Below are 24530 nucleotides of genomic sequence, written 5' to 3'. Positions count from 1 at the left end.
CAGTGAATTGGATTTATTTGCCAGTGTGATGCACATGTTCCCTTTACCTGTTCACCTTGAAAAGCTTTTGGATAACCCAGAATCCTGCCACCCTTTCCTGCAGCACTCTTCCTACTCTCCTCTTCTCTCCTTGTTAAGCTGGAATTTGCCTGGGCTGGCTCCTCCTTTACCCTTCCTCTCACAGGGTGCTTTGATTCCATCTCCCACTGACTCCTTTCCATAGTTCCACCATAAAAATGGGCACAAGTAATTTTTCTCTATATGTTTATTTATATAACCCTCCCTACTCTAGATGTACACCTGCCTCCCCACATGGGATCGAGAGTCAGGCATACCCTGCACAACATTCGGCCCACAAACCCACCAAAGTATCACGTATTTGCAACTGACAGATCAGGTTAAAAATGGAAAAGCGGCAGAAAAAGGGAGAAGTTAAACACCTTCAGGCTTCTCTTCCCACTTCAATCAAACGCCCCTAAGAAGCTTTAACCAGAGGTGAAATGTGGCAGATGAATTTCAGGAAGATTAGCTTTTTTTGTGGGAATTTGGTTGTCAAGAGCAAAATCAGAGCTGTGATTGAAAGGTAACTTTGAACTCCCCTCAGCAGAAGCTACAGGCAGCCCATAATAATGTACATTATTATTCTAACTCCCTCGGAAGTGGCATGGGACGCTTTTAATTCTGAAGGCCACTTAAAGGCATTTCCATTTTTAAACTCTCACCGTGACTAAAGGGTTATTGCTCATTTCCAGCCTGTTAGATCGACATTCTCCACGTCCCGCATGTGCCACACTTGGAAGATTTTGTTCTTGTTCCCTGCTCTCTCTCATCACAGAGGCAGAGGAGAATCACACGTTATTGCTTCGGAATATTAAAAGTAAATGCAGAGAGGGGTTAATTTATACCTTCCACAAGAGATTTGGGAATGTTATTATGGAACATCTTGAGTGTTGAGAATATTTTTCTTTTTATTTGCTTTGTTTCTCTGAGCATAGCTGTAGAAAGAATGAAAAATAACCTTGGGCATGGTAGGAAACGTGCTGCAATCCAAAAGTAATTCACATCACAGTTCTGCTGAGGGCCCTGTGAACTGAGCACAGCACATTTTGGGGACAGGAAAAAGCAGGCAGGCAACCTCCCCACTAAAAAACATCAATATTTGTGAAGCTGCAATTATCAGGGTTCAGCCCACAGGGACAGACGTGTCCCCCTCCGACCTGACAAGAGGGAAAGGTTCATTCTGCCAGATTAAAAGGGATTTTTGTTAACAAGTTACATCAGAACCTATCTTAATGGTGATAAACACACCAAATCAACCCTGACCTTCCTCAAGTCTTTAAATCTTTTTTCCCCCTTGGTAAATCATTCTTTTCCACCCTCATCCCACATGGCTGCACAGAGCTACTACAGGGAAATATAATCCCATGGAAACTCAAGCCTTCAGTAGCATATTTAGAAACTAATTAGCTTGAAACCCAGAACACGAGGAAAACATTTCAGAGACTGCGCATCTCCTTTCCTTCTTTCATGACATTTTCCTGCTTTTCTACTCCACACATTTTGGTATTTTACCAGAATTCATTCCCAGCAAGTTGGGTGATGGCAGAAATAGCAGTAAACGACCGTGTGTCAACAAGAGGGGTATTGGGGAAAGAGGGAAAGAATCTGTTACCTTCATGCACACACCATGCAGTAATTTATTCAAGTGTCAGGAGCGAGCCTTTCAGGTGAAACAAAGCTGACTCAGAACTCTCTGATTATTGAAAATGAATCCTTAATAGAAGTAAATGGACAAGAACAAAACTTCCTCGCTGTGTTCACCATTCAAAATTAATTGGAAAGTGGCTGATTTGGGGATATTATATCCTCTAGTGAACTGAAAATGCTGGGGTTTTTTTCTCTGAAACCAAGAGTGGAGAATTAAATTAACTCTGAGGTTTGTTTGCTCAGAGTAGGCCACCAAACTGGATTAATTAATCATCATTTATGAACACTCTATAACCCAGAGCAGTCAGAAAACTGCTTAGATAGCAACATGACAGTAGAACTGTTATAAAAACAAATGATAAATTTCCTGCATCTCCAACCTCTATTGACTTGCCAGGCATTTCTTTGCAATTCGAAAGAAAATATTCTGGTGAAAGCTCTTGCTTAGTGTTTATAGGAGTGCTCAGAATAAACAGAACGATGTACACTTGTTCTGTAACTTGGGGTGCTATGCAGGGTCCTGGGCAGTCATTTCCACAGGAAATGCCAGGATTGCATTTCCTTCCTCTACCTGGGGATTACAGAGTGTCATGTCAAGGTTAAAAGACTTAATTCATCCCATTATTCCAAGCACAGTTAGAAGCAGATCTTCATTTACCACATCTCTAAGGAGAAATGGCAGAGAAACTGTCATTTATGGGCACTTATCCAAACTCGTCATCATTTGGGCTTCTTTTTGCTTGCAAGTCCCTTGTCCTCTGCTTCATGTTCAGCTTGACCTAAGCCAACAGTACCCAAAACCATTGCAATCTGCTTTATTTCCTTAATTTGAATTTGAGTCTATTCTTATGTCTGAACTGAATAGATTTTTTTTTTTTTTTTAAGAGAGAGTTTATAGTCTAAGGAAGTTTATTCAATGAAAAAACACAGGTGGCAAGAAAACAAATTCCTGTATCATGAATTTCACTAAAAAATGGAAACAATAAGAGGATTGAATTGCAGTAAACTTCTGCAAAGGCTTCCTGGGGCCCACAGATGGGAGTGGCAGCAGCACATTTGGGCAGAATTCATTCAGCTTTGGCCATAATTAGCTGTGCTGCTGATCACTTACACAAGTGTGACAAATGAACAGCCATAAAACATCCATTCCGATTTTCCACCCTCACGCAGCTATGTTCCAATTGCACAAATTCATCAAAAGCAACAGTTATTTTTTTCACAGCCTCTGAACTCATGTGCTAAGAGCAAAAAATAAAAATAAAAAACACACCCCCCCCCCCCGGAAAAAAAAAAAAAAACACACACATTTTTTTCTAATTGCAGACTTTGGGAAAAGAAAAATTAAATATATATATATGCAACTAATGGACTAGTACCTCCCAAACAGTTTTCTTCATCTGGGACCCCACTCACCTGTGGTGTCAAAAATATGTATGATCTGGGGAAGAGCGGCTGCTTTGGAGTGTGCTCGTGATTTAGCCTTTATTTCAGAAGCAAAACTTGGAGAGATAATAGAAATAAAAAATAAAATATCAAACCCAGCAACTGTATTCTCAGAAGGAAAGGAGCAAGGCACAAGATTGTTCTGTCAATACTAAGGAATTCATTTAATCCTGTCAACTAAACAATGGAAAAGTAGAAAGTGTTCCCGGGTAAATGAGAAACAATTCTGCTCTTCCAATAGGGAATTTTAAAACAACATAGAGGCTCTACAGCATTTGCACAGCTGTCCCCAGGCCACTTCCCACCACTGATGGACAGCAGCTTCCACTCCCATCCTGGGAGCACTCGAGGTGGAGAGCAGACAGGGTAATGAATATGGGCATGAGAAATAAAATGCCATTCAATGGTTTTGTTTCCCCTTCAGTCAGAGACAAAAATGTTTCTGTCCAAACACTGACTTTGTTGCTTTCTTTAGAGATGTTATATTTGGAAAATGTTTGATTATCCTGTCAGGAACATTAAAGTATAAACAGATGTGCAGAGCGGCAAGAGAGTAAAAGTTTTTTAAAAAAATATTTTCAGGCATATAAATGTTTTTGCTTCAGCAGCAGAAGGGCCATGAATATGAATAGTGCTGAATTCTAGAGAAGCCATTTGTCACTATTAAAATTAGTGCTTTGTCAACACAAAAATCTCCCTCCCAGCTTCCTCCTAGCCACAAAAACAGCTGCATTACGGGATTCATTACCAGGGAGCGGGGCTCTGGCTCAGGCAGGACAAGCCTGGAATCCAGAACGGGAGGCTGCTGGGCTGGGAGAGGGATGAGCAGCTCCACACGGAAAGAGGCAGCGCCACGGCCAGCCTGGCAGCGGGCTGCCGGGGATTAGCACGTGGAAACCTGGCACGCCTGCATTCCCAGGCCCTGCCACCCCATTGGCACGGCCAGAAACCCAAGGGACTGCCATCCAGCTCCTGTTCCAGGACTCTGCCCTCGGCGTTTTCTGAGCACGATGGAAAACAGCAGAGGAGCGGAATTAGTTTTGGTGGGAGGCAGGCATGAGGGAGAGGAGCCAAGCAGTAAATGCACTTCCACATTCCCGCAAGAACACCATGGACTGCCCCACATGGCTCTGTTATGCACAAGGCCGAGCTACACCCCTTTGCATTAATTCCTCCCTTCTGGCTAATCTTATTAAGAGGTGAAAAGGCAAGGGAAAAAAAAGCCACTAAAGACAGTAAGCATCAATTTCCTCTCAGAATGGCAGAATTCCCACATGACACCAATCCCTGGCTCCTGGGCTTTCCAGCAATGGGCCAGGGCCAAACAAGCAGCAGGAGGAAAGGACCTAAAAGGGAACATGGATCCTATTTCATTATGGAATGGCTGAGAGGATGGAGCGGAACACACTAATACCTAAGCTCATTAATGGGCTTTCTCATTGCAAGTGCTTGATCGACGGATATGGAGAGTTTCAGATAGCAACAGAAAGGAATCAGCCGATATTTTATTCCCAACATGGGATTGCAGTCCTTCAGATTGTGTTGCACTTCAGCTGTGCCCTCCAAAGGCAGGTGCCTAATCTTTGCTCAAAAACAAGTGCTTTTAGCTAAAGCTGTGCTAAGTTTGGCAATTAAAGAAGGAAAAAAGCGCTTAATTCTGCATTAATAGGACTGCGCATGCAGAGCAAGCACACAGAATCTGAGTACAGAATGCAGTTTCAAGGCACTGGTTTATATTCCCATAATTTCTTTAAAAACCCCTTTGTTTCTCTCTACTAGTACTGTACATTTCATTTTCAATATAACACAAGCCTGCATATACAAGCATTCAATATAGAGCGAACACTGTATATCTAAATTCTAGATGTAAGCGATGTGAAATAGCCCTAGAAACAAAAACCACGTCACAAGGTGTGATGGTCCTGCCATTAGTTTACAAACAATCTGATATCATCCAAGCTCTAAACATGAACAGGTAAAACCCATTGCCTTTCATTCCCAGTGATTCAGAGGTAGATGGCAAAGAATTAAATCCCATTTTATTCCAGGAATAATGCATCCTATCAGGGGGTTCTTCGCTCCCAAAAAGACCAACGGAGCAAAAGAAGTCAAGAGAGATGTCCAAGATCTTCTGACTCCATGAAGAGCGATTAATTGGATCTTTTAAATTGGTTTGCAGCCTAATGACACTCCTAGAATAAGCTAATACTCATCTCCTACAAGTATATTTTCACATTAAAAACAATCTCATCCATTGTCAAGTGTAAACAAAGCACAAAGAGCACACAGATTTACTTGCATGCTTCATTTGCTGCAATACTATTAAATGTCATTGGCAGACCCTTTAGCACTCATCAAACATGCTCCAGAGACGAGGTGATATTCTCCATCAACAATTCCTACCAGTGTTTTCCTTTTCATCACTTTAAAACAGTTCGCAGGAAGAACTTTTCACATTTACAGGAGTTGAACTAGCAAGGCTCTGTTTGTGTTGGCTGGGGGGTTATTTTGTGAGGAGAGGATGATTTATTACCTTTCTTATAAGTTTCTGGGGTAGTACATAGAGACACGGACCAAGTTCAGGGTAATTTTAAGATTCACTCTGTTTACGTCAAATACTTGGGGTCATAAAATGCACTGGCACTGGAATCCATCAAATCAATCCACAGGAAAAAAAAACAACTTACACAGTTTCCAATCTCTGCTTAGCTGAGGCCCAGAGCAGAATAAAAGTGAAGATTAAATTACCTTTTGTGTCATAAAGTGCGCAGAATGCAAACCCACTGCAGAAGGGCCATGAGGGACCCTGTCTCCTAAGCACCATCTGTCTCCCCCTTGGAGGAGTACTTAAAGCCTTGTTAATAATTTAACAAGCTAATGGACACCTTTTCAAACACTGGGGTCTGGTGGTTAAAGAGGCACCACCCTGGCACAGCAAGAGGCTGAGAGTGGGAAGCTGGTGGCTTCTTATCCCCTGATGTGCTAGGGACAAGCCTGGCACAACAGAGCAGGAACCTACTGGAGGGAAAGCTTTCTCTTCAGGCGGATCACCGCTAAAAACCTTCCTGAGACACACACAGAGGTATTTTAGAGTGGACCTCCAGCAGATCTGACCCACACTCCAGGCTCCAAAGGAGTGCTGCCTAAACACTGTCTCCCATGCCTGGGTTGTGCAAGGTGTCACTCAAACCACATCCAGCAGACCTCCAGCACATTAATTCAATTAATTGTGAATTAAGAAACTCAAAAGTTACTGACCTGAACATGACTCCTATGGCAGTTTTCAAAGGAGGAAGGGGTATGTGCTCCCCTGAAGCCTCTTCTATGCTGCCTGCACATGACTTTATAAACTCCTCCCCATTCCTAATCATCTAAAGCGAGGTGCACCTGGACACAATTATCTCTCTGCAAAGCAAACCTTTTACCTGGGAATCAGGTGTCCTCACTGTTGATAGCTAATTTCTTCAGAATGTGGTGCTTCAGTCCTGCACATCTGCCTGCAGCTGTAATCAAATCTGTCAGTCCATCCTGTCTCAAGCCAATGCACTGACTAAAACAGCCAAAAGACAACATTCAGTGGTGCCACTTTCATGAAAGTAAATAATGGCAATCTACAGCTAGACCAGCCACAAAACTGAGTTTAATCACCTCGTGGAAAGAAAAAGCTGGGAAATTCATTTGTCACATTATTCTTATAAACTCTCTTTATCCCTTTGAAATAAATCATGAGATCTACAAGGCAGTGGCCACATAAAGGCTGATAAAAAGACAGAAGTTATATCAGCTTTAAGGAGAAAAAAAAAAAAAATATACAGAGATATTTAGCTGAGATACCATCATTCACAAAGCCTGTGAATGTTTCTGTGTCAGAATTAATTCCCCGACTTACAGCCATGCTATCCTAAGCAAACCAGCCAGCACTGGGGGGAGACAGCATACTGGATTTTTGGTGTGCCATCCCTGAAAAGCTCCTCTTGCCCCCAGATCAGCATTTTCATGACCCACCTGTCCAACTACGGGAATGACCGCCTGGGCCTGTACACCTTTGCCAACCTTGCCAGCTTTGTCAAGAGCTCCACTAACCTGAAGCTGCAGACGCTGCCCCCCGTGCAGCTGGCTCAGAAGTACTTCGAGCTCTTCCCCGAGCAGACAGACCCTCTCTGGCAGGTAAAGTTGCCTCCTCTTGCTCCTCCAGCTGCCATCTGCTCATTGGGACAAGCATCTTTTCCTCTAAAAAGCCTTTTGAAAGCATGGGGATGTGATCTCAACTCTGTAATTTCATGGTTACACATACCTGCCTCTTCTCTTAACCGGAATACCATGAGCCAAGCCGTGCTTTTGGCTACGCAGGCATAAATCCAGGGTGGCACCAAAGAAACCTGTGCAGTTATTCAGGGCTTACACTGGCAAAAGGGTGCAGAAAATTCCCCCTATTATTTTTGGCCCAGCTACAAAGGAAGTATAAATCTATAGTATTTCCACTGGACTGCAGCAATTCCCACCAGCTGACAATTTTCCCCGTCATATTTCGTTAATTTTATTCACCAGCAAAGTGTATCCTCTGTTACCAGTCAACACACTATGCAAAAGCAGCATGTGTGTGAGAGCTGCTTTGAGGAGCAGCCAGTCCCAGCCTCTTCTGTGGGGCCTTTTGTTCACAGGTTTTTATTTTGCATTCATAGGTAGTAGAAAGATAAGGAGATGAATAATATCCCACATTTCTATTTTGTCCTTCCCTTTTGCATTCTCACGTAAATTAAAATTGGCACTAAGCCCCATGTATCTGAAACCATTCTGACAGCTCAAAAAGTAATGCCTTGAAGCTATTCAGAGGTTTCCATTTTAACCTCAAATGGAAACGTGATTAAATCAATGTTTCAATCTTGTTTTTCTCTCCTTTTTCTTTTCTGCTAATGACTGAACCTAGTTCTCAGTCATTCAAAACAATTGTGCACACACTGTGGGATTTTACTACTCAGTGTAGGGCTCTGGCATTAGTGGATAACATTGAGACCCTGCAAAGATTTTGGATCCCCCCGGTGTGACGTCCACAACCATATTTACTCCTTCAGAACCCGTGTGATGATAAACGACACAGGGACATTTGGTCCAGAGACAAAACTTGCGACCACCTGCCCAAATTCCTGGTGATAGGACCCCAGAAAACAGGTAAGAAGCACAAGTAGAGCTTTTATAAAGTTGCTACAAAGTCAAAGTTGCTTTTTTTTTTTTTTTTTTTTTTTTTTTTTTTTTTTTTTGTATTTCCTAATGGCATCTCTTTCTGTGATCATAGGAACAACAGCCCTTTATTTATTCCTTCTGATGCATCCTTCCATTATCAGCAATCTCCCCAGTCCAAAAACTTTTGAGGAAGTTCAATTCTTCAACGGCAACAACTACCACAAGGGAATTGACTGGTAAGAAGAATGAGAAAAAATGAGGTGTTCATTCTTAATATATGGAAAATCACAGTGCAACAATTCCCGGAGCGGGTGTGACATCGCCTTAATTACTGGATGAATTTGTAATGCTTGGAATTATCAGATAGAAAGAGAATCTAATTGGTAATGATGGGACATTTAATCAAGCCCCTAATTTTGTTTAGATATAACAGAAAGAATTTTCTGAGTTTTCACGTAAATGAATGCAAGAGGCAGCTCTGTCATGAGTTCTGTCTTCACGCTGAATAACATCTTTGTCTTGTCATAGCTGTAGCTGCACTGACTTACACTCTGTTCCTTCCAAAGTGGCTTTTCATGAAGTAAGGTTCCATTTATCTCTTCATGAGAATCTATCCAATCAATTTTAAATGGAAAAGACCATTCAAAGCCAAAATTCAAATTGTGCATTCTGAAAGCATCCAAAAGCAAAGGTATGTTAGTTCCAAAATGAAGTACTTCAACAATGTTAAAATTAAACAGTTTGACATTTAAATGTTGACATTAAATGTTGACATTTTGAAGCTTTTCCCATTTTTTTCTGCAGCTAAAACTGAACTCACTTCAAACTGGTGAAAGATATCCCTTTGACGCTGAAGTTATTAGCAAAAATCCCATCCATCACACGAAAAACCTAATTACCAGACTTCACGAGGGCTTTAGCTGTCACCAGCACCACCTAAGAGCCAAGATGCATTCCCATTATTCCAGTCTGGGCTGAGCTGAGAGATTCAATTTTGCTTCTGGAGAATTATGTCTAAAAATTCACCTTCTCACCCACCAAGAAATGGAAAGCACGGGGCCACGACCCTTTTGTGTTACCGCTAATTCTAACAAGTATCTTCCCCTCCAAGGTACATGGATTTCTTCCCCACTCCTTCCAACATCACCACCGACCTCCTCTTTGAGAAAAGTGCCAACTATTTCCATTCTGAGGAAGCTCCCAAGAGAGCTGCTTCCCTCATCCCCAAGGCCAAGATCATCACCATCCTCATCGACCCGTCCGACCGCGCGTATTCCTGGTACCAGGTACGGAATCCTTTGCCTCAAGGAATGCACGGTGGAGCCGGTGGCAGGGGATGATGGCCAGCACCGGTGGGAATCTCTGTCCTTGAGCAAGCAGTGGGAGTTACTGCACAGCTTTGGCACCAATGTGTGGAAGCAGGAGGATGCTGGATGCCAGCTTTTGCGGTTGGCACCTGTGACACGGGTGTCAGAAATGATGAAACTTCCCAGCACAGAGCTGCCACCAGCTGGAAGCAAACAGTTTAATCTCAATTACAGCTGACAGGGCAGAGAGGGAGAGCGGTGCTCCTCACCCAGGGAGATACGCAGGGAAAAGGAGCGTGGCCCAGCCAGGGAATCAGAGCTCTTGATGCTGAGAATCTGGCCCCACATCCCTTCCCTCAGTGCGTAAGCTCAGCAATGTGCAGCAGTCCGCAAATGGACCCAGTGTCTCCTGAAGTTTCCAAGGAGTTAAAAAGAGCTGTGTCTGAAGACACTGGCTTTTTCCTCTCCTTGGAAACAAAGGCAAGCCTGCTATTTTCCCAGGAAACTCCAAGATTCTCTTCCTTGCCTTCTACCAAGCCCACACCCTTCCATAACAAAATCTGGGCTATTAAAAATTCTATTTTTAGAGAAATGTATAAGCATGCTTGTGAAATACAGCATAGGCATGCACAAAAAGGAAACACTTAATGCAGTTTTAAAACAGACTCAGATTAATAATGTCAGAATAAGCATGAAATACGTGAAATTTCTGATACTGATACCGCCAAGGAAGTTCTGCAAGGAATAAAGCACACCCAGGGGCTGTGGTTCTCACCTGTGCAACATCTCATTGACGCCTCTACAAAGGCAAAGTAGCAAAACAGTGACTCCTCGCTCCCCAGGGGGGCTATGACTGAATGGTGTCCCCACCCTGCTTCCTTGGCCCCCATCCCTCTCCCACCTGGCAGAGGTGGCACTGAGGGGGAGCCGAGGGCTTCCAGCACAGCTCCCCTGGCAGCTCCCACAAGATTTCGGGCTTCATCCCCAGCATCCTTGTGAAATGCATTTCAATATCTCCCACCAGCACCAGCGCTCCCACGAGGACCCCGCTGCCCTGAAATTCAACTTTTACGAAGTGATCACATGCAGCCCCTGGGCGCCGCCGGAGATCCGGGCGCTGCAGAAGCGCTGCCTGACGCCCGGCTGGTACGCACTGCACATCCAGAGGTGGCTGGCACACTTCCCTGCCTCCCAGGTAACAGCCAGGCTGGGGCACACCCGTGTCACTGAGCCTTGTCACGGCCCAAAGGATTCCCTAAGGCTCCTGCGGCCCGAGCAAGCTGCAGCTGCAGCAGGAGACATTGTGGGAAGGTCTGGCAAATTCATTTAGAAAATGCCAAGGCTTTTTCTAAAAAGAAATTCCATGCTGCTTCCCACTCGGTCCCTATCATAGAAAGCTTCACATTTATTTGATCCTGACATGGAACTGGCCTTTCTCAGGGCTGGAGCATAGATTCCTTCTTTTGCCCCTTCTTTCTTCAGATATTTTACTGAATTGTTTTTTATAACCTTTGGATTAAAAATTTACCTAAACACATAGATCTAAAGAGTATTTCCACTGCTGAAGTAATAATAATAAAATAACCTAAAGCAAACATTTTAATACCACAAAGTACATGCATGGGCACTCTTTATCCAAGGACACGGTCACGTGTCAGTCCATATCTGTACCTACTGTAAGACAAAGCTGGAAAAGGCTTCACTGATGCCCTAAGAAGGCAGACCTGGAACAGAGACTGGATAGAGCTAAGATAATAATGTAGGTATTTATTAAAAGGCCTTTAGGGTACACCTTGGGCAGTACGAGAGCCTGGCCACGGCTACACCCAAGACGGACTCAAAATGGTCACAAAAATGGACAACCGGTCACAAGGTTTCACACTTCTGTAAGTTTCGGTCCAGTCGCACATTGGGGTTTAATTGTCCAATTACAGCATCAGGTTGTGAGGTCCCATCCTTCTTGTTTCTCTCTTCAGACCACCATTGTTTGTGCTTCGGGGCCTGAAAGTTGTACTCATTGTCCTTGGTCTCCAGCTGGAAAAGGATTTGTTTTGTCTACCTGCTCTGACTGACACTTGATGTGAGGCTCAGAGCTACACACCTAGGCAGCACAGAATGTGAAAAACGTGAAAGCTGAAACTTAAGGCATCATTATGAGCAAGCAAATGAACAAGGATCCCCAGCAACTGCTCTGGGTGGGGACATAATTTTGCTGAAAGGAGGCAGAGCTGAGTGTTGCCTACTTTGTCAGGGACTTGGGGGGAAAACCCCAACAATAAGATCTAGAAGTTCTGCCTTCTTAAGGCCAAAGCAGAAATTCTCACTTTTCTTTTTATACAGCCTCAGTTGTACTACAGAGAGGAGAAGCAGGTCAATCCCATTTCCAGGAGAAGGGAGACAATCCCAGCTAGTCATTTACTTCCTTCTTTCATCTCTACTTTCTACTCTTCTACTGCCTTTCTACTCTTCAGATATTGGAGAGGAGTCCCCATCCAACCCAGAGCTGCTGAGCTGGCAGCAAGGGCAGTATTGCCCTAGGAGCAAACAGGCCGTTTCTCCTTGCCCACCTCATCCCAACTTATTCCTCCAAAGGAGATGGGGATGTCCTAGAAAACTCTGAGCATGCAAAGGGTGCTGAGCATCCCATGCCCTGTTCCCTGGGCTCCTCCTCTGCCTTCACCTGGAGCTGCTGCCTTCTCTCCTCTAGATTTCCCGGACACATCAATAAACCTCAACAGTATTTTACATCCTTTCCTTATCTCTTCTTGTCGAAATTCTCTGAGACTCAGGTTTGGCTTGGGAGGTTTAACTCCTGCATTTATAAAAGGTGCCCACACATAGTTACAAGGTTCCCACCTATGCAAATTCAACCCAATAAAGTAAAAAGTAAACCTAAAAAGGAGTTCATTCATATAAATGTTTTTAGCAATGTACAAAGTCACGTGCTAATTTAAATCCATGTTGTCACATAACGCCATTATTTTGTTAACCTTAACAAAAGTCCTGTTTCTAAATAAGTGCCATATTTACCCCTGCAGTTGCTCATTATAGATGGACAGCAGCTGAGAAGTGACCCTGCTACCGTGATGGATGAAGTGCAGAAGTTTCTGGGCGTCTCTCCTCATTACAATTACTCTGAAGCACTAACGTGAGTGTATTCCGTTTTTTATCTGCTCTGTGGAATCCCAGGGTACGTCCCCTCCCACCAGGATCCCTTGATTATTAATTGTGAACAGACAACACATGAGGACAGCAATAACTTTGAAAAGCTTGGGGTTCTCTTCCATCAGTCTCCAGGAGCTGAAGCCTGAAGTGTCAGGTGTGGAAACTTTGGCTGAAGTGTATTTTATCATTCTGATAGGAGCCTGATGGCAGAGGCTGGGTTAGAAGCACCCATTCCCTAATCCCATTTTCCTGTCTGGATTTCCATGTATGGCTGAGACTCCTGCAGGGGTGGGAGTGAGCTGAATTCCTCTCTCCCCTCCTAGTCCAGCAGAAAATTTTAAGAAGCTTTTGCCCTGAGACTGCCTCTGTGAGGAGCATCATCTCCTTACAGCCCCGGCCCCAGGATATCCATGGGCTGGGAAGGCTGGCACCACACTGGAGGCTTTTCCAAGTCCCTGTGCAAGCAGAGAGCAAAAGCCAGCACATGGAGTGGAAAGCAGAAAATCCTCTGCTTCACCTTTCCTGCAGGCTGGTCCTGAGGGAAACACAACCGCGGACTTTCCAGCTGCCCCACACTGCTCCTCTCTGCTTACAGTTACCATTTCATGCTTCCTCTCCTGGGGGGATTCAGCTTATTTATATCATAGGTTCAAAGTAAAACTTCAGTGCTTAAGAAAGTCGCTCTGCCAAAACCTTTTTCTAGAGGAAGAGTTTTGGATTTCAGAACGCACTTTTTTAAGTCACTGGTTTCCAGAGCGGATGGAGGGGAGGAGGAGTCTGATCACAGAGCTGAGCTATTGATGTTTGAACAACTCACAACTGCACATCTGCAGTGCCTTCTGCTGGGTTTTTAAAAATCCACACCCACAGACATACATCTTCCTTTCTGGAACTAAATTAAAGTCAGTGAAGTCACACAGCGTGAAGAATTTTGGCCTCTCATACCGGTTTGGACAGGAAAAATGGATTGTAAACAGATCCTTAAAATTATGCACTCCCTGTTTAGAGGCATCAAGAATGCAAATGTGCTGTGGAAGCACACACTTCTGCACAGATTTGAGATGGAAGGGGAAAATGCATTAACGTACGTAGCTGCTTTCTGGTGGGGCTTGTCAAAGGGGAAAACATGGCATAGGATTGTTCCTAGTCATTACTGCCTGACAACTGCACACCACACATTTTTAAAGGTGTCAGGAAGCAGCCTAAAGGCTCAGTCCTTTGAACAGCATTGAGCAACAAGTCCATCACCCTGAGTAACTATGTGAGAGTCTTGCAGGAGGGTAAAATCAACCCAGGCCGAAGAGAGGCATTATCCAGAGCCATGGGAGGGGAGAAGAAGGGACACAGAGGCAGGGCTCGAGGAAAACACAAGATGAGAGGAGTGTGCTTAGGAAAATGTTCTCCTTTGGAGGGCTGCTACATTCTGTCAGAGAATGAAAGACCCCCATGGTGGCATTGCTTGGCTCTGCCCTCGCAGGCATTCCCTGCCTCTGGCATCAGGTACTGCCTTCCCAAAACCCTGCCTCTCCCCGAGGCTTACTCTGCAGGGAAGGGAAGAGAACCAGGCCTCCAAAGATTTCTGCTGACAGCTCTAAAATGCTCCCCTGTAGCTTTAGCCTTAGGGCTATCACTATTTTAAAATAAATACTTCCACTGTGCCCAATTACATTTACAGAAGCTCTGAGAGTTCTGTAGTTTCTGAACGTGGAGGGTTGAATTCAGCCCGAACCGTCTCACCCCCCCTTTCCCCTTCCCAAATTTGCACATCCTTTTCATAATGTTCAATAAGCTCCTTCTGAGGCAGAAATATTGTTTGGGGCATAGTTTTGCAGTTTCCCTTTTACCCAACACACAATATTGCTGCTTCTCCTGGGAAATTAATGCAAGGCAGCTGAAGCACTTCACCATGTGAGGAGCAGATGGGAAAGGCCAAAGCAGAAATTAATCTATCATCAATATACCCATTTAATCAATTATTTATTTGTTTTTAATTGATACAGCTATGCAGACAATTTAGGAAACAAAGGTCAGGCCTGCATTAATAGGCTGGGCAAGAAAAAACCCATGAAGAAGTTTCCCCCTTCTCCTGAAATTCACTCACTTCTGTACAGCAGCAAATTGCAGGTGCATCTGTGTCGTAGGGACAGAGCAGGGGCAGAAAGGTGTTGTGTAACTAATTATCTCCATGTCCCAGCCAATTACCCTTCATCCTTCTCAAACATCTGCTGAGTAGAAGGAATGTGCAGCGTTTGGATGTTTTATGCCTGCTGCAAGTCCCACAGCAATAAATTCCAAACTTAACACCACGTGCTGTTCGTTCCTCGGCGAGTGCGTGTTTCCAAGCCTTAATCTAAACCTCTTCTATCTCTGCATTTCAGACATCACAATCAAATTGCACATTTCAGATAAGGCTGCTAAGACAGTGTTTATGCTACAAAGCCACCTCAGGAACGAAAATGGTATTTAGATGCAGTGATAGGGAGCAGCAACTTCTCAAGCAGGTTAAATCATCAGCACCCAACCAGCGCTTCCTTCAGAGACCTGTGGATCGGCACTTCACCCTGTGTGCTGGACAAGTAGAACAAAAATTAGCCAGAGCAGGCAGAGCACAGTGGGGAAAACTTCCTGCCTTTAGGCACTTCCAAGGCAGATTTCTGGGACAAAGTGAATCCCCAGAGTTTACGCAGGAGAAGAAAGCTGTTTCTCACTCTGTCCTCAGAATTCCGGTCATCTAGAGAGTTGTGTGCAGCAATAATTGTGGGCTAACACTGACGTCTCAGCAGCCAGGAAATGTTTCTGTACCAAGGTCTTTTAAAAGATATGCTCCTCTACAGGTTCGACCCTCAGAAAGGCTTCTGGTGTCAGTTATTGGAAGGAGGGAAAACAAAGTGCCTGGGGAAAAGCAAAGGTCGGAAATACCCACCAATGGACCAAGAGGTGAGGGCTCTTCAGAAATTTATGGGAGCAGTTTTAATATCGACCCTAAATAAAACACTGATTTTTTTATTTTTTTTTAATTTGTTGTATTTTCACTGCGTAGATGTTTTTTAAAATCAGAAACTGGAGCTTTGAAAGGGAGGGTGTTGACTGCCCCCAGTGGGAGCAGAGCACGGATGCCTGTGGGGTGGCTTTCCTTTAACCCGACCTTGGTTTGTTTTTCCGCCCTCTCAGTCCCGAGCGTTCCTGTCCAGCTACTACCGCGAGCACAACGTGGAGCTGTCCAAGCTGCTGCACAGGCTGGGGCAGCCGCTGCCCTCCTGGCTGCGGCAGGAGCTGCAGAAGGTCAGGTAGCACCGGCGGGGACCCGGCCAGGCCCATTCCTGCCCCCGCAGACACCTCCCGCTCCTCCGGCTCACTCGGCATCGTCAGGACAGGACCTCACGGACTCCGCTCTTCCCAGCAAAAACAAACCGACGAATCGCAAGAGAATGAATAAAAACTCCCCAAAACCAAACCCGACAGCCGCGGGTGTGCACGTGCTGCCAGTGAAGGAGCGTCGGGCCCTTTTGCCGGCTGCCAGGAAAGCGCACGGCGCTACGCGGCGTTCCCCGGGATCCGGAGCGGGATCCCTGCGTAGCCTCCTTCCTCCCTTCGCCAGAAGTACCAGAAATGTCCGTAGGACGGGCGGACCTCGGATTGACAAACTGCAGTCTGTCAGGACACGGGCAAAGGATGGGAACGTCTCTCGCTGGACTGGGAGGTTGGTCAGCCGCTGGGCTTTTCCCACATTTGTGTTCAAATCCCTTTAAATTCCAAGCAGGCCATGCAAGCAGTGCACTGCCAGTAGCCTAACGCTGACAGCTTTGTTTCTATCTGCAAAGCAGCGCTGTTGCTCTGAAGCCTTCAGACACTGGGTGAGTCATTTAGGGTCTCCGTCTGCAAGCTGTTGCAGAAAAATAACTTTATTGGCCTTTTTTAAAATGCTTTGGACACAAACTACAGCCTGCTGAAGCACAAACTCTTTCTATAGACTTTCATGGAGTTGAAAGAACAAGCACGTCCCTTGCACATCATGTATCCGTGTATGACATACATAACTTCATTCCGGAATATCTACCTAGTGTATCCCTAGATCTGACACACACTTAGTTTTGAATAGCTGCTTTTCGTGCCCACGGGGAAATGAAAGGGTGGTTTACCAAAAATATGACATGAAATGTGCTTGGTTTTCAGAGCTGTAGGGGAAAGGTCAGCAAGGCTGGGCAGAAACTCCTTCCTTGTCCTGTAAGGAGGTCATTCCTCAAATCTGGAAGTGGTAAATACATGTATTTGTATGTAACAAACAAACTCACACTCCCTTATCTTAGAGCACTGATAACACCACAGATGACTGGAGGCATGAGAGCTTTGGATAAGTAAGGCTTGGTCAGAGAAGAATTCCTAGATGGACCATTTGACAGAATTAGATCTGTTAAAAAGCATTAGAACTAGCTCAACTTTAATTAAAAGAGGACTGTCTAACTCCTGATTAAAAGCTAAATAAACATGACATTGGTTTCAGGAGCTTTTCAAAGAAATGAGACAAACACTATAGAATCCAGAAAATTATTTTTTGTTCTTGGCTTTTTATTTAGAAAGAAGTCTGTCTCTCCAGCTCTCAGCTCTGTAATGGCACCGTGTCCTGAAAATACACCGGATATTTTTATACCTCACTATTTTTTGCTAAGTTTGAATGGGCCTCGCACTTCCGAAAGATCTCGTGTTCCATTGAAAACTGACATTTGAATTGACTTCTTTATGTGTCGTAAAGATGAAATAACAGTATTTCCAAGATTCATTCCCTCTACTTGTAACAGGACACATCAGCACAGAATTTCTCTGGACCACCGCGTGACAGAGGAGCCTTTGTGAACTGTCTGGAAATGATCTCCTTTGCTTTTATGCCTTTTTATGTCGCTGGCCACATAAGTGTTGGGATTCTTACAGACCAGCAAAACAAAGGCAGCAAAAACGAAACAATTATTCCTGGCAAGAGGGCTGTGGCTGGGAAAGATTGTGCGGGTCCTTCTTTCCTGTTCGTAAGCCACAGGACTCCCGTACTTCACCTGCTGCAGGCTGTAATTCAGTAAAAGTTTTACACACTGCTGCAGGGGGGCTGCAGCTGCGGTTTGCTCCCTTTCCCCTGGAAATTCCAGGAGTCTTGGCACACTGAGGATGTGACCCTGTGGGCCAGACAGAGGAGTCAGGGTCCGTGGCAGCAGGTTTGATGATTAAAGCAGGGCTTTGGCCCTCGGAAAGCTGAGCTCGTATAATTGAGGTTGTCTTTGAGCGAGATGCAGTCAGAACGGAATCCAAACCCCTCTAAATTATGCATTGACCTCTCAAGGTCTAAAATGAAGTTGTGGGATTAACTGCTCTGAGATGTTGTCTAATAAACCAAATTTCCTCTTGGATAGGGGAGCAGGCTGCCGAGTGTCCCCAAAACAAATTAAAATGGCGGAATTAGAAATTCTTGGGGGAGGAAATGGTTGTGTAATGAAAGTGCTGATGGGTCCAGACTCTCTGATGTGATAATAAGGCAGTGGGGATGTGTCCTGAATACAAAAGCGGGAGCTGAGTGTTTTCTTCTCTTCCTTTCCCCCTCTTCTTTCCCTCCCCATTTTGAGCCAGGGAGATTGGGGATCTTTTATTCCCCGAACGATTGACCGAGATCAAATGGGGCGTGGGGTGCTCATTTCACCTCTGCTGGGCCACCCAAAAGGGAGCCCTCAGCCACTCATCTAGTAACGAATTATGTTTATAATGGGCTTAAAATTGATGTTTCTCACAGGAACACGAGAGTGTGACATCTGTGTCAAACAGGTACAGCACAGGTACGTAAATCAGCACTGACCCCACGGCTACTTTCATTATACTTAAATAAGGCTGCGTTTGGAGTTTCTTTTACATAACTCTGCGTTCACAGAGCAGGACTTTCCCTGTCAGGCAACATTGCTTACACTGTCTTAATTTCTCTCTTTTTGTGCTTCCAGTTCATCCTTTTAGTGCGACTGCAAAGGTGTTGGACCTGCCCACGGACTCAATTCCTCCATCGCTCTCCTATCTAGAAAAGCGGCCAAAAAGAGAAAAAGATTTGCAAGCGACACAGATTCTGAAGTGTTCAGTGCTCCAGGGACTGGACAACTTTTATAAGACTTACTGTGATTTCTGTAGTATTTCAGAACAAAGGATATCCTGTTGACAGAGCTGAGGAAAAATTTCACTGTCTTGCCCAAGCTCTTTTTTTAAAAATTTTTCTTTCCCCTCCTACGTGACAACAGCAAACCCAGTTGAACAAATACTTGGTGTTGAAGCAGAAGGAATCAAAATAAATTTTCATTGCTCAAAGTATTTTTGTTTGGGGGGTGGGTGGTGCGGGAGGTCAAGGGCTGAATTTGCTGGACTGTTTTAAATAATTGATGTGCACACACCGGATTATCGGTTCTTCTCACTGCCGCAGAATAAACACTTCTGATGGTGTATTACAGAGAGAGCTTTGCTTCTTTCCTTAGCCTTCTTTCCCATTTCCTGAGCCAAAATCTGCTCTTCAGCAACCTCTGCCATGCATTGTGCACCTTCCCAGCTCCTCCTGCTTCAGCATCTCCCTGAGGCCTCCACCTGCCCTCAGCACAACGGCTCCAAAAATCTGGGATCTCCTGGCAGTGCCACTGACCTCCTCCTCCCAGGCAGGGCACAGGGATCTGGGCAAGTCTGACCGGGATCTGGGCAAGTCTGACCCTCCATTTGTGACACACATTTCTGGGCCTGCCCTCCCAAAGTCTGGCGCCCTGCAGCCCACAGGAGAGGGACATGTGGCAGCCCCAAGCAAGTTCCTGCCCTAATTAAAAATAATTTCCTTCTGCTCTCTTTGAGGAATCTTAAAAGGCCCCGATTTCAGCTATTGCAAATTCCTCAAACTGCGCATTCAGAAGTACAAGACAGATTTTTTTCCCTCTCTAAAATCTCATAATGCTTCTATTTTTTATTATAAAATATTCATTTGTTTTGCTGATCTATGTCAGAATGAGGTTAAATCATATCAGAGTCAAGGATTCTTTCTACAAACCTTCCAGAACAGAAAATTCCACCTGCCAAGAGCTTCTATCATTGAGCAAATTAGAAATGACTTGACAGATATCTCCCCACAAGTTTTGGCTTTTTCCTCCAGGTCTGCCTGGGGCTTGTAGACTAAATATTCAAAGTATTTTAGGAGTCTAAGTCTGTTTAAAAAACAAATTAACTAACTTGTAGGCCCCAAAAATCAACTGGCTTTCCAGGCCCTGGCAGGTTTCCTGCCTCTGTCTTATTTAATGAAACAAAGCAGAGTTCTTCCAAAAAGAGAGGAGAGGAGAGGAGAGGAGAGGAGAGGAGAGGAGAGGAGAGGAGAGGAGAGGAGAGGAGAGGAGAGGAGAGGAGAGGAGAGGAGAGGAGAGGAGAGGAGAGGAGAGGAGAGGAGAGGAGAGGAGAGGAGAGGAGAGGAGCTCTTTGTGAGGCCTGTAAATATCCAAATCCCAGTCAGAAACTGATTTATAGAACAGCAGAAATGAATTCTGCATATAATTTATACTCCTATTTCTGCTCATGAGGAATTAAAGACTTCCCAGGAAACCAGATTGATCTTTGCATTTCAGTCAGCTGCAGCTGCTGGGTGGGGAGAAAAACATTGAAAACATCTCAATAAACCCCTATCTGCCACTCTGGGTTTGCAAAGCTGTTTGTCCTGCTGCAGCTCCCTCCAAGCAGACACGGGCCACTTTTACAGCGCTCCTATTTCTTTGGGAACGGGAACGTGACACGTTAATACACAAATCTGTCTCTGTGGCAGAAGGTCAGCTGGGTTTATGGGCTGTAGTTACAGAGCCATCCTGGGGTTTTCTCAGAGGTTATTTTCAGCCAAGGGAAGGTCAGCAGCGGGTGGAGTGGGATTTCTCAATCGAAGTTGCAATTCCATAAAATGCTGTGGGGGTTGAAAAGCATGGTTTATAATTTGGGAGATAATTGCACACCATTCAATTGACTTTGTACTTTCTACTTCTCAGAGTCTGGTGGATGCTCTGCTCTCCTGCAGAACTTATCTGTAACACACATCCCCTGTTGGGTAATTTAGCTTCCCTTCAGAGGAGCTGAGCTGGGAGGAAGAGCTGGATGTTCGAGGGGTTGAGTTTTTGCAGAACTTGCTCTGAGGCAGATATTTATTTGCAGTTTTTCTTTAACTCTCCGTGCGTGTGTTTCACTGTGTTTGCCTTGGCTGGGGAATCATCTCCATGTTAAATCTGCACGCCCTCCAAAGGCACAGTTCCCATCAGTATCGGTGACAATTAAATATTCTGGTGAAGGAGAGAATAAACGCACCAACAGAAAATGTTATTTAATGACATTGTAGCTGCAGCACATCTTCCTGCAGAGCTTTGTGTAATCACACCAAGTAAGCAAAGAGAAATTGTTCTGCAACGTGAAGTGTTTAAAATTTCATAAGCAATCTGATTTATAAAAAAGCACAAAATCACCTTTTGGGTACCTTCTTATTTTAGGAGAAAGCTTTCTGTCTCAGATTTTGGGTTTCCTCTCTTCCTACAAGGAAGTACCGCAGCCCGCTTCCCCTTTGTGCTCTCCTACTCACCCACACTCCTTGGGGCTACTTCTTATCATCATCATCATCTATTCTTTCACCTGAAAATTTCAATCCCGACTGAATTTCTCCCTTGGCTAACTTCTGCTCCCTGCTTCCAGACAGGAAAGCTGCAGATCTCCCAAGGAAGCATCACCTTTCATTTCCCAGACCGTACACAGACCATACACACTTCAATCACTTTTAAGTGATGCCAGTTAATTAAGACAACGTGTTCTAGGAGTGTGCTGAGGATCTCTTTGATGTGGCTCTCCTGCATTATTCCCACAGTTTTCCCACTGTTCCAGTGCCCAGAAGCCATGCAGGGAAGCTCCTTGGTCATAAAGCACAGCAGAGCTGGATGGCACGGCGTGTAAATCTGCCATCATTAGGCTGGGAGCTGCAGTTAAATTATAAATTGTCATCCTAAGTAGGAAGAACATTTTTATGGATCCTGGCTCACCCTCTGCAGACTTCAGCTATTTCCAGTAACTGCCACACGGAGCACACTAAAATTTGTCAGCTGCTTGGAAAAGGAGAGTTGAGCCTGGAGACTTAATTCCCTTCAATCTTCTTAAAAGATATGAACCGATACCTCGGGATGAAAGCTTAGGAAGGTACAGGGAGGCAATCCAAAGCAGCCAGGACAATCAGAATGGACAAGCACCTCGGCACAACTCTAAAACTCATTTCTCCAAAGGTCAGACGCACACCCTCTTTTATTTCCCTCCATGTTAGAAATGTGGCAGAAGAAGAAACATTTGGAGGCTTGCCTGGATTGCTGTGGGAAGGTGTCGTGTCAGGGCTTTAACACAGACCACGTTGTCACATTCTTTCTAAAGCCCATCTCATGACAAGCAATTTTTTTCCCCCCTCCCACGTGGGACAAGCCAGGACATAAAATTTTGACAGACGGGTTTTATATTGGTGACACGCTGCGACAGTGTTTTGGCTCTGGTGCGCAAAAACATCTGTAGAACAGAGGATTTTTATTACCACAGGAGCCTGCTCGGCAGCTGAAGGTTTTAGTGTGGATCCTAAATCACCATTCCTGTAGTGCTGCAGATCCTTTTTTCCAAAATTGTTCCATATTTTCACAAACCCCAAGTGCTTTTACTTAAGGTCTGGCACGCTCACAGAACAGAGCCAACCGCTAATCAGGCAACGAGGGGAATTGTGCAGGGTGAGTCCATGCATGGGCTTAGAACAGAGGCAGGAATCAGGAAAATATCATAAATTAAGATGCTTGTTTCTAGGGAAATCCCTAAGGAAGAGAACTGTGTGTCCTCTTGGAAATCTCAGCTGTGTTTAGAAAATTTACACAAAGACTTCACTGCTTATACAGCTCGGAGAATCTGAAAATTCCAGCTCTCAGAAATTGTCAGGAAAGCACAGGCTGGGCGATTCCTCACCCTTCCCTCCGCAGTCAGGTGCTGACACACCCGCACATGGACCTGTCCAGGCTGTTTCCAGCCATGGCCCTTTATAAGTGGGAAATTCATTTTTGCCCCCCTTCACAAAGACATCCTGGAGAACTGAGCTCGGAGGGAAGGGAAGCAAAGCACGTACCAGCAGCCCACTCTGTGTGGGGTTTTTTCATTAAACATTATTTGACAAAATACTGAGTGCTGAAGTAGAAATATCCCTCGCAGACTTGACTTTGCCAAGGACCTATTTAATACTGGCACATTAAACGCATTTTTATTTTACACATTAAAGAATAATAATTCTGGACACTTAACAGTGACACAATGAAGACATTATAAAATTTGGTAATGTGCAATAGAACTACTTTCATAAGAGCCCAACCTTAAGTACATCCATTTTCTGGTTTCCTTCCAGTGTTAAGATTTGCAGTCTTGCACCTTCAATTACAGAGCTTGGTGCCCATTTAAAATGACTCTATTTTGCCCACAGATAATTACCTTTCATTTTGGCTGCCTTTTCCATTTGCCACCTGTTGATTAATGGCCTCAATAATTTATTCTTTTGCAGCTTTGTTGTTTTTCCAACGAAGAGCTGAACTGTGGGCCCATCCTCCTGTGTAATAAAGGGGCAGAGGAAAATTCTGCAGTTCCTTGTGGTGGGATTACAGAGGGCTTTCCCATAAAGCAGGGGCTGGGCACTGTGGGAAAGTGTCTGCAGGCACCTGAGGGGAAAGCTTGGAGAGCCAGTTTGGCCCAGTCACCGCCTTTGCTGCACTGCTGAGAACTTTCACTGCACTCAGAGATGTGGGGATGGAGAGGAGACGGGAAAGCCGGGGAGAAATTACTGAAAACAGGGTATAGGAAAAGAGGAACACATCCCTGAAGGAGAAACCACTTCTTTGGAGACAGAATTTTGCCTGTGGAAAAGAAAGTCGTGGTTCCCAGCAAACCACCTCGGGAAAAGCAAGCCCATGAGATGCTCCTCACGGTTCCTTCCAAGCCAAACCTGTCCGTGATCCTATGAATTGCCAGGTGAAATCCAGCTGACCGACCTGACACCTGTAGCATTTCCCAAATTAAGAAGCATATTCCAGTCTCTCCTCACAGCACACAGGTTTCATGAACTCTGTCAGAGGGTTAAGATTGTGTCTAATTTAAGAGGCGACTGCGATGTACTATTTTAGCAAGTGAGAGTAGGAGAAAACTGGCAGCGGTGCAAAGAATGAGTCCTCATCCAAGGGAATTCAGTGGCACAGGGATTGGGTATCCAACCTCAGGAGGTACTTCCACAGGGTCTTGGAGCACAGGATCAATTACCGGGCTTGAATACTCGGTGTTCCTAAGTGTTGGAGTGCTGGAGGTGCTTGCAGACACGAGGCAGCTCCTGGAAGCCAAACCAGCCTGGCACGGCTTCACCGGGAATTCCCACGGCTGCGGGAGCTCCCGGGGTCCACCACACCATTTCCCACAGACAGGGTCGACCCTGGAGGTGCTGACCCACCTGACGGCTCACAGGGGGTGTCTTTTGGCTGCAGACTCCCTGGAAAAGCCAAAGCTTCCCCCTGCCGGGCGTGTGCGCCCCACCGCAATTAGCACGGTGAGTCGCAGCCTCGCTCCCCAGCTTCCCAAAATAATCAAAAGCCGTGGGAATCCAAATCTGATCTCAAAATGCTGCTCTGGAGCTGGAATCATTCAGGGTTTAAAAGCGTAATC

General features: G+C 45.0%; 1 protein-coding gene across 1 annotated transcript in view; it reads left to right on the top strand.

Moving 5' to 3' along the window:
* Positions 1 to 19102, top strand: part of LOC120753294 (bifunctional heparan sulfate N-deacetylase/N-sulfotransferase 4) — a 70788-nt gene extending 51686 nt beyond the window's left edge. Inside the window, exons 8-16 of the mRNA XM_040065377.2 lie at positions 7135 to 7317; positions 8223 to 8319; positions 8444 to 8567; positions 9443 to 9617; positions 10663 to 10833; positions 12677 to 12786; positions 15638 to 15740; positions 15975 to 16503; positions 18776 to 19102. Coding sequence (XP_039921311.1) covers positions 7135 to 7317; positions 8223 to 8319; positions 8444 to 8567; positions 9443 to 9617; positions 10663 to 10833; positions 12677 to 12786; positions 15638 to 15740; positions 15975 to 16094 — 1083 coding nt within the window. The 3' untranslated portion in view covers positions 16095 to 16503; positions 18776 to 19102. The remainder of the gene's footprint in view (positions 1 to 7134; positions 7318 to 8222; positions 8320 to 8443; positions 8568 to 9442; positions 9618 to 10662; positions 10834 to 12676; positions 12787 to 15637; positions 15741 to 15974; positions 16504 to 18775) is intronic.
* Positions 19103 to 24530: the final 5428 nt, after the last annotated feature.

Source organism: Hirundo rustica, chromosome 5 (genome assembly GCF_015227805.2).
Source record: "Hirundo rustica isolate bHirRus1 chromosome 5, bHirRus1.pri.v3, whole genome shotgun sequence".
In the NCBI taxonomy this organism is placed as follows: domain Eukaryota; kingdom Metazoa; phylum Chordata; class Aves; order Passeriformes; family Hirundinidae; genus Hirundo; species Hirundo rustica.
The sequence above is the reverse complement of the archived record's forward strand: the minus strand, read 5'-3'. Positions and strand labels throughout refer to the sequence as shown.